The 13118-nt window shown below is 42.7% G+C and overlaps 1 protein-coding gene across 1 annotated transcript in view; it reads right to left on the bottom strand.

Annotated features, from left to right (window-relative positions):
- Positions 1-11762: 11762 nt before the first annotated feature.
- Positions 11763-13118, bottom strand: part of MARCHF11 (membrane associated ring-CH-type finger 11) — a 117037-nt gene continuing 115681 nt past the window's right edge. Inside the window, exon 4 of the mRNA XM_025270689.2 lies at positions 11763-12412. Coding sequence (XP_025126474.1) covers positions 12090-12412 — 323 coding nt within the window. The 3' untranslated portion in view covers positions 11763-12089. The remainder of the gene's footprint in view (positions 12413-13118) is intronic.

The following is a 13118-nucleotide window of genomic DNA, read 5'->3' as shown; positions in this document are numbered from 1 at the left end:
TCCTTGCTGTCCAAAGGTCTCTCAAGAGTCTTGTCCAGCACCACGGTTTGAAAAGCATCAGTTCTTCAGTGTTCAGCCTTATTTATGGTTCAACTCTCACATCTGTACATGACTACTGGAAAAACAATAGCTTTGACTATAAAGACCTTTGTTGGCTGCTTTCTAATATGCTGATTTTGGAGCCCAAGAAAATAAAGTCTATCTGTGTTTCCATTTTTTTCCCCATCTATCTGCCATGAAGTGATGGGGTTGGATGCCAAAAACCAAAAATTTATTCTCTCACAGTTCTAGTGGTCAGAAGTCCAAAATCAAGGTGTTGGGAGGGCCGATCTCTGAAGGCTCTAGATGTGCATTCTCCTCCACTTCCTCCCGGGTCCCAGTGGCTGCCAACAGTCCCTGCTTTGCAGTTGCACCATCAAGTCTCTGCCTCCATCATCATCACATGGCATCCTCCTTGGCTGTGTCTCTGTGTTTTCACGTGGCCTTCATATGAGGACACAACTGTTGGATTTAGAGATCTGATATCACCTTATCTTAACTAGTTATAAATGTAAAAAACCTATTTCCAAATAAGGTCACATTCTTAGGGTCCATATGGACATGAATTTGGTGGGAAAAAGCATTCATCTCAGTGTCTCTGGTTAAAGGAGCTGTGACAATGATCCGCATGAGTGATGATGGTGGTTTACACCAGAAAGGGAGGGAATGACCAACCATCAGACTCAGGGAAAATGTTACAAGGTGAAATGACAGAATTCACCTGTGGCCTTACTGTGGGACACAAGAGGATTTAGGAATGATACCAAGATTTTTGGCCTGAGCAGTTAACTGAAAGAGTGCAATTTTCATCTGTGATGATGGCAGGGGAGCAGGTGTTCAAGGCGAGATCACCCATTCTGGTTTGGATAGAGTTGGAGATGGTGACTGCAGCCATGAAATTAAAAGACGCTTACTCCTTGGAAGGAAAGTTATGACCAACCTAGATAGCATATTCTAAAGCAGAGACATTACTTTGCCAACAAAGGTTCATCTACTCAAGGCTATGGTTTTTCCTGTGGTCATGTATGGATGTGAGAGTTGGACTGTGAAGAAGGCTGAGCACCGAAGAATGGATGCTTTTGAACTGTGGTGTTGGAGAAGACTCTTGAGAGTCCCTTGGACTGCAAGGAGATCCAACCAGTCCATCCTAAAGGACATCAGCCCTGGGATTTCTTTGGAAGGAATGATGCTAAAGCTGAAACTCCAGTACTTTGGCCACCTGATGCGAAGAGTTGACTCCTTGGAAAAGACTCTGATGCTGGGAGGGATTGGGGGCAGGAGGAGAAGGGGAGGACAGAGGATGAGATGGCTGGATGGCATCACTGACTTGATGGACGCGAGTCTCAGTGAACTCTGGGAGTTGGTGATGGTCAGGGAGGCCTGGCGTGCTGCGATTCATGGGGTCACCAAGAGTCGGACACGATTGAGTGACTGATCTGATTTGATCTGATCTGGAGATGTCTCAGCTGCTGTTTCAAGAAGACAGGCTCCTCTAGGCATAGGCACCTTAATTTTGTTCCCCCAAAGCCACAGACTCATCCTCACCTCTTGTTTCTCTTTCCTCCTTCCCCTCAAGTTGAGGTTAAAGTTTGAATACTTTGAATACTGTTTACGAACTCAGGGAAGCCTGGCTACATTTCATAGCGTTTCAGAGTCTGACACAACTGAAGTGACTTAGCATGCACACACACAAACACATCTGAGCTCCAGATCCTTGCCCGCCCCCATGCCCTCCTCAGGGAGCTTGTAAGGATCATCTCCTTCCGTCACTTAATTAATTTATCATTATTTGGGTGCACTGAGATGCATGTGGGATCTTAGTCCCCCTACCAAGGATCCAAGAGGAGTCTTCTGCATTGCAAGAGCAGAGTCGGAAACACAGGACCACCAGAGAGGCCCCTTCCCTCATTTATTTACAATTTCAGCCTCTCAGTTGTACCCTATCCCATGTCAGCTTATTTCCATGTTTGCTTGCTTCCTGGAATGAAGGAGAGAAAGAAAACCTTTTTTAAGGGAGAAAGAAAACTCTGCTCTGAGAACACAGCTGTCGTGTACTTTTCACTGCCATTATAATTGAATCACAAATTATTCCCCATCACTTGCTTTAACAAAAACCACTTATGTTGAGATTATCAAGGCCCCCTTGCTAAATATCACTGATGCTTTGTAATCTCCACCTAACTTTTTGGTTACAATTAATACTCTTGATAGCATATTGAAAAGCAGAGATATTATTTTGCCAACAAAGGTCCGTCTAGTCAAGACTATGGTTTTTCCAGTGGTCATGTATGGATGTGAGAGGTGGACTGTGAAGAAAGCCGAGTGCCAAAGAATTGATGCTTTTGAACTGTGGTGTTGGAGAAGACTCTTGAGAGTCCCTTGGACTGCAAGGAGATTCAACCAGTCCATCCTAAAGGAGACCAGTCCTGGGTGTTCATTGGAAGGACTGATGCTGAAGCTAAAACTCCAATACTTTGGCCACCTCATGTGAAGAGTTGACTCATTGGAAAAGACCCTGATGCTGGGAGGGATTGGGGACAGGAGGAGAAGTGGACGACAGAGGATGAGATGGCTGGATGGCATCACTGACTTGATAGACATGAGTTTGAGTGAACTCTGGGAGTTGGGGATGGACAGGGAGGCCTGGTGTGCTGCGATTCATGGGGTCACAAAGAGTCGGACACGACTGAGTGACTGAACTGAACTGAACTGAATACTCTTGAGGGCTTCCCAAGTAGCACTAGTGGTAAAGAACATACCTGCCGATGCAGGAGACATGAGACATAGATTTGATCCCTGGGTTGGGAAGATACCCTGGAGAAAGGCATGACAACCCACTCCAGTATTCTTCCCTGGGAAATCCCATGGACAGAGGAGCTTGGCAGGTCAGCAAAGAGTTGGACACAATTGAAGCAACCTGGCATGTCCACACTCTTGACCTCTTTTCCCCTTTTGAAGCGAGCTTTCCCTTTGGCTTCAAAACATTCATCTTCCTTGGTTTTTCTTCCCACTCGGGCTGCCCCTTGCTCTTGTCCCCCGGGTGCTGGTCCACTATGTGCTGATCACACACACACACACACACACACACGTACTTCCAGCAGAGACCTTGCTCTTGAGCTCTGGACTCACACATCCGAATGCCTCTTAGATGCCTTCACACTGCTGTCTTACAGCCATGGAAACTCAGCTAATCCACAACAGAACTTAGGCTCATTCTGTCACCTCCTCCTCTCCAGATATTCTGGCGTCTCCTGAACTCTCTCTCTGCCTCCTGATTCTTCAGGTTCTCAGTTTTGAGGTTTTCTTTAGGAAACCGTCCCTGAGCCTTCCATCTGACTCCTTAGTCCTTCTTATGCATTCCTTTCTTAAATTCTTGTTTCTGACATCACAACACTTAAGCCACCTGCAGTAAGTCCCCTACATAGGAACCTTCAAGTTGCAAACTTTCAAAGATGCGAACACACATGCTGTCAATGTCAAGCATCGTGGAATTGCAGTTTGCCGTCATCCCCTATTGCTGACGATCCTTCAGTGCTACCATCTCCCATTTCCTCCACCTCCTTCAGCCAGTAGCTCTTCTTGCCTGCTCACTTCATGCCAGCCCCTGTGTGCCAGCTGCTGTACTGTACTATTGCATTTGTCAAGGTACCTACTATAAGAGTAAAAATGTTAATTTTTGTGTTTGTTGCTCTTTATGTGTTATTTGTGTGAAAATTATTACAAACATACTACAGCACAGTACTATATAGCTGATTGTGTTAGCTGGGTAACTAGGTTAACTTTGTTGGACTTACAAACAGAATTGGACTTACGAACATGCTCCGGAATGGAACTCGTTCATGTGTAGGGAACTTACTGTAATTGAATTGCCAATATATTTGACTTCATCCTCCCCAAGACCTCAAACTTCTTGCAATCAGGCTGTCTCGTGTCCATCCTCAGGTGGCCTTCCCTCGGTGTCACCTCGTGGCAGTCCCTTGAACTTGTTGCTACCATGCCTACGTCTTCCTGTCCCTTCATTTTTGCTGCTTCACCTGACCTCTTCTCGACTTCTCTAAGGAAGGGGGTGTGTCCAGCTCATCTGGGAAGCTGGTTCTTCGTAGTCACCACCAGGAGCAGCCTGCTGTGTGCCTAGTCACAGTGCTTTTAACCATGGCCCAACAGGCTACGCTTCCCATGTGGCTCAGTGGTAAAGAATCCGCTTGCCAATCAGGAGACACAGGAGACTCGGGTTCCATCCCTGGGTCTGGAAGATCTCCTGGAGAAGGAAATGGCAGCTCACTCCAGGGTTCTTGCCTGGAAAATCCCATGAGGAGCCCGCTGGGCCACTCCATGGGGTCACAAAGAGTTTGACATGACTGAGCTCATGCACATCACATCAAAGGATAGATCCACCTCAACTGCCGAAGGCAGGATTGATGAATAAGGAAGGGAATTTACCAAAGTAGCATCCTGAGAGCTGCAGCTAACCCAGCCAATCACACTGTGAGCAGCATAAGTTGGGTGACACTGTTTCTTCTTCTCCTGGTCTCTGAATCAATGCCTTGGTTCCTTCTTAATTGCTGACATTACCAAGACTGTTATGGGAAGAATGTCCCACAGAGAATCTCCAGCATCCTTCCACATTGTCCCTGTTGCCATAGCAGCCTCTAGGCAATAAGTATTCCCCTTAGAGCTGTGACAAGGAGCTAAAGGTGGCATTGTCAGAAGATGTTTCTCTCCTGGCTCCTCTCACCCATGGGTGATGTCCTTCTGTGGCCCAGCAGCCGAGATGAATGTTCCTGCTTTCTGACTCCATGAAGCAGGATTTAAAATGCCCAGGTTACCATTATTCGCTTATATACATTAGACTCCATTGTCTGCATCTGAGAGCAAATCTCTTTTTTCTTCTTGGGACACTATGATGATTTCCCCTTAAAGCCCTGAAAAACTTCTCAAAAATACAATAAATCTTCATGAAAACTAAGAGACTGCTAACCTGTTTTGGAAAATCAATGTGAAATGCTTTGGGGTAAGGTTTTGTTTTGTTTTTAATTTTATTTTATTTTTAAACTTTACAAAATTGTATTAGTTTTGCCAAATATCAAAATGAATCCGCCACAGGTATACATGTGTTCCCCATCCTGAACCCTCCTCCCTCCTCCCTCCCCATACCATCCCTCTGGGTCGTCCCAAGCATCCAGTATCGTGCATCGAACCTGGACTGGCAACTCGTTTCATACTACACCATCAAAATTTTACAGATGTGGGACACCCCTGGCAGTCCTGAGGTCAAAGCTCTGCCTTCCTGCTACAGGGGGCATGGATTTGATATCTGGTCATGAAACTGGGATCCTGTATGTTGCATGATGTGACCAAAACATAAAATTTAAAAATTTTTACAGAAAATCATGCATTGTTTTCATTCCCCCACTGGATCCTAAGGGAATTTTTCTTAAAATAACTTTGTATATTAGTCTTTGACTAATTGGCTAAACAAATTCACTGTGTATAAAATAGCATCTTTAAGAAGACAGTGAATTATTGTGTAGATTCTATGGAGGCCTGAGCTTTGAGCTTTGTTATAAAATATGGCACCTGTTGCAATTCTGTATCACACAAACATGATGGGAACATTTTTTTCTGACCTGATAAACTAACTAAACTAACTGCCTAAATTATCTTCCTATGATCTTTAACCAATTATTTCTAAATATGCTGAACATAAATTTATACTGTATGTGTTACATCATTTATATGAACATATATATTAAAAATAAAAACCAAATTTTCACCACTGAAGTCTGATAAAGGATGATCTTGGAAAGAAAATTTTAGAATATCTGGTATTTGCAATCTACTATCATTAAAATTTTTAACTAAAAAAGTAAGCTTTAAAGGAAAATACGGATAAGACATGTCCGGTGTTTAAATTGAAGATAAACTGCTAGATGATAAGGAATCAAACTCTGGATAAGCAAAGAGAAATTAATTTTGTAATTTTACTCCATAGATAAAGAAGGATTGAGAATCAAAAATAATAATACAGTATGTAAATGTTGCTTATCTATGAGGGAAAAATCAAAAAGAGAAGAAGAATAGCAGTCCTAGACTGAAACAGAAGCCAACAGTGAGAGCTTGCTTTATTTTGGTATATTTTTAACATATAGAATTAAAACATTTTTAATGACATTTAAGAAAAGTCAGATGATAAAATTTATTTACTCTGAGAAATGTTTAGATGTACTGTCAATAAGTACTGCTCAAAATTCTCCAAGCCAGGCTTCAACAGTATGTAAACCAAGAACTTCCAGATGTTCAAGCTGGATTTAGAAAAGGCAGAGGAACCAGAGATCAAATGGCCAACATTATCCTGGATCATAGAAAAAGCAAGAGAATTCCAGAAAAACACCTACTTCCTCTTCAATGACTATGCTAAAGCCTTTGACTGTGTGGATCACAACAAACTGTGCAAGTTTCTTCAAGAGGTGGGAATACCAGACCACCTGACCTGCCTCCTGAGAAATATGTATGCAGGTCGAGAAGCAACAGTTAGAAGTGGACATGGAACAACGGACTGGATCCAAATTGGGAAAGGAGTACATCAAGGCTGTATATTGTCACCCTGCTTATTTAACTTATATGCAGAGAATATCACGTGAAATTCTGGGCTGGATGAAGCACAAGCTGGAATCAAGACTGCCGGGAGAAACATCAATAACCTCAGATATCCAGATAACATCACCCATATGACAAAAGAGAAGAGGAGCTAAAGAGTCTCTTGATGAAAGTGAAAGAGGAGAGTTAAAAAGCTGGATTAAAACTCAACATTCAAAAAATGAAAATCCAGTCCCATCACTTTATGGTTAATAAATGGGGAAACAGTGACAGATTTTATTTTCTTGGGCTCCAAAATCACTGCAGATGGTGACTTCAGCCATGAAATTAAAAGACACATTCTCCTTGGAAGAAAAGCTATGACCAACCTAGACAGCATATTAAAAAGCAGAGACATTACTTTGTTGACAAAGGTCCATCTAGACAAGGCTATGGTTTTTCCAGTGGTCATGTATGGATGTGATAGTTGGACTGTGAAGAAAGCTGAGTGCCGAAGAATTGATGCTTTTGAACTGTGGTGTTGGAGAAGACTCTTGAGAGTATCTTGGACTGCAAGGAGATCCAACCAGTCCATCCTAAAGGAAATCAGTCCTGAATATTCATTGGAAGGACTGATGCTGAAGCTGAAGCTCCAATGATTTGGCCACCTGATGCAAGGAACTGACTCAGAAAAGACCCTGATGCTGGGAAAGATTGAAGGCAGCAGAAGAAGGGGATGACAGAGAAGGAGATGGTTGGATGGCATCACCAACTCTATGGACATGAGTTTGAACAAGCTCTGGGAGTTGGTGATGTACAGGGAAGCCTGGTGTGCTGCAGTCCATGGGGTTGCAAAGAGTCAAACACGACTGAGGGATGGAACTGAACTAAATTGTCAATAATAAAACTATATTCTATTTCACAAGAGCTTCAGCATGCTCTTCGCTTCAGAATTAAGGGTTTTACTGTCTTCTGGGAGAGAGGAGGAAAATCCATCTGGTGCTCCAGTGTTTCTTTGGTAGTTAGCGTATAGCAATAGTGGCTGACTGCTGCCTGCTGTAGGATGTCTCCAAACTCTCTTGAGGATAGGGTTATAATTCATTACATTTTGCCCCTGATCTTGTGAACTGGGAGTGTGGCCCATAGTTACAGGGTCAAGAGAGGATAGTTATTCCCCCCAAAGTTGATCTTGCCGGCTTTTAGCACCTGATGCTTGAGCACCATGTTCTCACTGTTCCCCGTGGGATTCAGTCCCAGCTACCTAGTCAAACCCCATAGGGTTTGCCAACCACAAACTGGCGCCTGCCCTGGGTTCTTGCCATCTGCCTCCACAAGGATTGAATCATGTGCCGCTACAGCTGCTGACCTCCAACACCGCCAGAAGTTCAGGGTGGAGAGCAGAAATGAGGCAGTCTGTGCTCCAGGAAAACCGGCAGGACAGGTCTTCAGATAGATAATCTCAAGAGCTGATTTTATGAGTTCTATGAGACCAGTTCTTGTATCTCCTCATATAGAGAAAAGCACTGACAGCCTTCACAGTGGTGACTGTTTTCTCATGACTAGCAGAAGCCTCACAAGACCAGCAGAAATTTCCACCAAAAAAAAAGTGCTTGACTGCATGTACATAGTGCATACTCAGTCACGTTTGACTGCAACCCCATGGACTGTAGCCCACCAGGCTCCTCGCCAGGCAAGAATACTGGTGTGGGTTGGCATTTCCTCCTCCAGAGGATCTTCCCACCTTGGGGATTGAACCCACATCTTCTGTGAATATCCCACATTTCAGATGGACTCTTGGGAAGTCCCACTTGGGAAGTCCTGATTGCATATATTCCCCCTTCAGCAAAATCAACATATATACTGTTCTTGCCCCATAGCTCTTTAGAGGAGCCTCTCAGAGCTATCTGGGTGCTATCTCCTGGGCTGCAGTCATTTTGCCCCCAAAAAGCTTAACTCGAAAGTCTCAGGTTGTGCTTTTTTTTTTTTTTTAAGTCAACAGGTTGTATCACTTTTTCAGATGTACCCTACACTCCTCCATGTAAGCTCTCTCACCATTACTGGGACACGCCTCTGTTTTACCCCCAAGATGTTCCCAGAATGTTCTCCACTTACCTGATTCGCAAACTTCTATTCATGCCTCAATGCCCAGGTCCTGCCAGTTCCTCAGTGATGCTTTCTTCAGTTGCCCCAGGGAAACCTGACTGCTCCTGTGGACTGCCACTGCCTTTCACTCACCTGGAACCTGACCCATATCATGCGGTGTGTCTCCCTGCAAACCTGGGTCATTCCACAGCCACGGCTCCCAGTGTCTGGCACACAGAAGGTGCCCCATCATTGTTTGTATTGCAGATTACTGGTTGAAAAGAGACAGAATGGATACAGGTCTAGATTTATATATATTGAAAAATACTCTAAATATTTCCACCTTTTTTTTTCTACCATGAATGGTTTTGAAATTTAAGACAGCCCTAGCTAGAACTACAGCATTCAAATTGAAAATTGTTTATATCTGCAGTGGGTTGCCATTCACTTCTCCAGGGGATCTTCCTGACTCAGGGATTGAACCCAGGTCTCCTGCAATGCAGGCGGATTCTTTACCATCTGAGTCATCATGGAAGCTCACAACTGATACAGCATATTAAAATTTTTATTTATTTATATATTGGCCACCCCACACGGCATGTGGGCTCTTAGTTCCCTTGCAGTGGAAGCTTGGACCACCAGGGAAATCTGTAGAATATTCATTTTGAAACAGAAAACTCAGTTCTCTCAATGCAGCCACCCCACCTTCCACCCAGAGAATTTGAGTTTCTATGTAATCATTTCAAGGACCAAACATTTTGCTGAATGGAAATTCTGCCAGATTCTTTCCAGCATTGATTTGGGTCACGTATGGGTATGGGAGTGTGTCTCACACTCCCATTGGGGTCTGTGAAGATGGTGAGGGAAGATAAAGGTATGGACAAAATGGGTGTCCATAGGGCAAGGCCATGGGAAGGAGAGGAGACAGATGACTCTTCCTTTCAGGTTGACAGACCCGTTGTGCTGTCATCTCCAGATGCCTCAGCCTTGGGCACTCATGCAGGGCTACAGAAAGAGTGTCCCATCCTCTCTTCCTCCTCGTTTTTTGGGGGAAGTTGATATGAATACAAAAGTTGGTATGAATACAAAGGGTGGAGCAGTGATAGTCTCACTTGTGTTTGCAGTCTCTTGATCCAGTATTTTTACCACCATACTGTAAACAACAGCACCCAAAATTAAAGGTGTGTTTAATTAAACAAGAGCACACTGCATTAAATGTGGTCATTGAAGACTCCCTTGGTGATTAAAGTGTCCAGGGCAAGTGTCCACGCTCGTGGGCACAAGTCATGGATTGCTGCTTTGCCAGGACATTTGCGTCCCTGGTTTTGCTGTCTATTAAATAAACAGTCTTCTTTTCTGTCCCAGGTGGCAAGACTGAGGGCAGAGAGCAGGTGGACAGGACTGATCGCTGCCTTTTGGTGCCTCACCCAGGATTGTGCTCCTGTAACATCGGGTTCAAACAATCAACACTTCCTAGATCCTCTCACTTTCTAGATCCGTCCCGAAAGAGTAGTTTAATTTTCCTTCTTTCATGATTTCCTGATTCTTTCTTCACGTTTCTGCAAATGGTCACACCTTTAACTCATTTGTGATGCCGCTTTTTATTAACTGGGAAATTATTTCAACTTTTAGTAGAAGTGGCTCTGTATGAATCAGAAGGCTACCTGTAAATGTTAACTGTTCTATTATGAATCATTCAAAGGTTATTTTTAGAAAATAGAATGTAAAGCATTTGATTTCATGTGCTTTAAAAATCTCACCATCAGTTACTTCAAACAACCTACCTGTTCATCTCATTTCCAAGGAAAGCTGGGCCGCCTGCCTCCTTGTCTATTCTGCCATTACCCGTTAAAATGTGCCATTTACTTCCATGAGGAGGAGGAAAAGGTGGAAAGTCTCCAGGTATTTCTACTTAGCAACCTGTTCCTGGGGAGTCAAGAGATTAATTTTTCTTTTCCTCTTTTCTCTCAAAAAATACTTATCTAGTAAAAGAGAACCACTTCTCACTGCTGGAGAATGTATTCCCCAGGACTTCATTAAACCAAGTTAACAGAATCAGTGTTTAAACGATTAAGTAGGTATATAAGCTCTCACAAAAACAAAATCTAATTAAGATGGTACTCAACAGAAATCAAGATACTAATAATTAACAAAAATAATTGGGGCTAGTCTATGAGAGGGTTAGGAAATATGAAGCAGTGTTATTATTACATGTTCAAGATGCAACATTTCAGTGAGCTTTTATAGTTATAAATAGGCGGGGTGCCCTGTCTATGTAACCTGCACTATAGGACAGGCATATCCCATTTTATTGCACTTCATTTTTTTTAATTGTGCCTTATGGACATTGCATTTTTTACAAATCAAAAGTTTAGGGCCACTCTGTGTGAAGCAAGTCCATTGGCACCATTTTTCCATTAACATTTTCTTACTTCATGTATCTGTGTCATATTTTGGTGATTCTTGAAATATTTCAGATTTCCCATTATTATACTTATTATGGTTGATCTGGGACCAGTGATCTTTGATATTATTATTATAGCTTGAAGGCTCAGATGATGGCTAGCACTATTTAGATTTTTAAAGTAAGTACACTGGGTTTTTTTTTTTTTAAGAACTAATGCTATTGCACACTTAACATACTGCAGTACAGTGTAAACATCTTTTATATGCTCGGGAAACCAAAAAATTCAAGTGATTTGCTTTGTTGTGATATCAGCTTTATTGCAGGTCTGGAGGGGAACCTGTAGTATCTTTGAAGTATGTCTGTAAGACTATTTTTATTCCAATCATCTGTATCTTTTTATAAGCTCTCTGAACTATTTCAGAAGTTAGAAAACAAGCCATAATTCCTAGGACTTGCATTCCTGGTGACAGCTTAACTGATCCCACACAAAAAAGTCACGCTTAGATTGACAACCAGCTGGACGCCATGAGGAGGACCAGTGTGAGCATCACAGAGGATGTTTTGCTTTGTCCTTGATGGGCACTTTGGAAATTTCCCACAGCATTCTAAATGCTTCCCCATTCATAGCATGCCTGAAAAATTACACATGGAGCAAAACGTTTGATAAAAATATATTTAAAACAAGCAAGAAAAAATAGTTTTGACCTTAAGTATAACTTTTATCATTCTTTTAACCAAGTAGAGTTAAATAATACATATAATGATTTCAAGTACCAACTTATAAAAGATGTGATAAATTAGAAAGCAAAGAACAGGAGGACTCTTTTTTCAGAAAAATGTATTTGCAATTCAAATGTTCATATAAAAAGCATAAATTTTAAAAAGTTCATAGATGTGTGTTTTTAGAAGTGCTATGGTTTTGCCATTCATTGCAATTACATTCCAAAATGTGCAGGGTGGTCCACACCGCACCTTCTCAGCTTTGTCACACTGAAGTCACTCTCATCACAACCTCCCCCGAGCTGTTATCTTCTGACAAATCTTCATGGGCCCTCATTCGATTGAACAGATGTAATAACACGTAGCCACACTGAAACCTTGGGGAGGTCAACTGGGTTGGGTGGACCAAGTTCCTGTTGCGCAGAGCCGTCAACGGCAACCATAAAGTCCTGCTTGTGGAAGACTCTCCCCGGCTACTTTCTTCGATGTCTGTGGCTTTGTCATAATTTAATACATCCCAGTGTAAGTTGACAGCTCGCCAGCGCTTAAACACTCTGTAAACTGCAGCTCCTTCATGGACAATGAGACCTGAAATTTGAGGGGTTGGGGAAAAGACTGGTCATCATCAAAAAGGTGAGAATGTTATTTTGTATCCAAGTAAGACATTAAGGAAATAGTCAATTATCTGTTATTCAGCATCATCAAACAAATTGGTATTCTGACTACTCAAATATTATGTCTAATGGCAAGCTACGATCTGTATTACACAGGTGTAGTCAATATTCAAAAATAAGAATCTACTGCCATGCAGACAGTAAGGTCATCTTGGGTACAAACTACTTGCTTCATTTTGGCACAGGGTATGCTTAGGTATTTATTATGCTGCCTTAGGAGAACCATCAGGGCTTCCCTGGTGGCTCAGACAATAAAGAATCTGCCTGCAATGCAGGAGACCTGGGTTTGACCCCTGGGTCAGGAAGATCCTCTGGACAAGGGAATGGCAACCCAACTCCAGTATTCTTGCCTGGAGAATTTCATGGACAGAGGAGCCTGGTGGGCTACATGGAGTCCATTGAGTTGCAAAGAGTCGGACACCACTGAGAGACTAAGACTAACACTAGGAAACCATCAGGTTCATTTATACAACCGGCATATATTTCACGAGTGCCCACTGTGAGCCAAACAACGTGTTAGGGGCTTGGTCTGTGTCGTCAACTTGATTTGTGAAACAGAGGTCAAGCTCACTGCCATCTCCGCAGCTTGTCAAATGATGACACAAAGGAGGTATGAGCAA

This window comes from Bubalus bubalis, chromosome 19 (genome assembly GCF_019923935.1).
Source record: "Bubalus bubalis isolate 160015118507 breed Murrah chromosome 19, NDDB_SH_1, whole genome shotgun sequence".
Classification (NCBI taxonomy): Eukaryota; Metazoa; Chordata; class Mammalia; order Artiodactyla; family Bovidae; genus Bubalus; species Bubalus bubalis.
The sequence above is the reverse complement of the archived record's forward strand: the minus strand, read 5'-3'. Positions and strand labels throughout refer to the sequence as shown.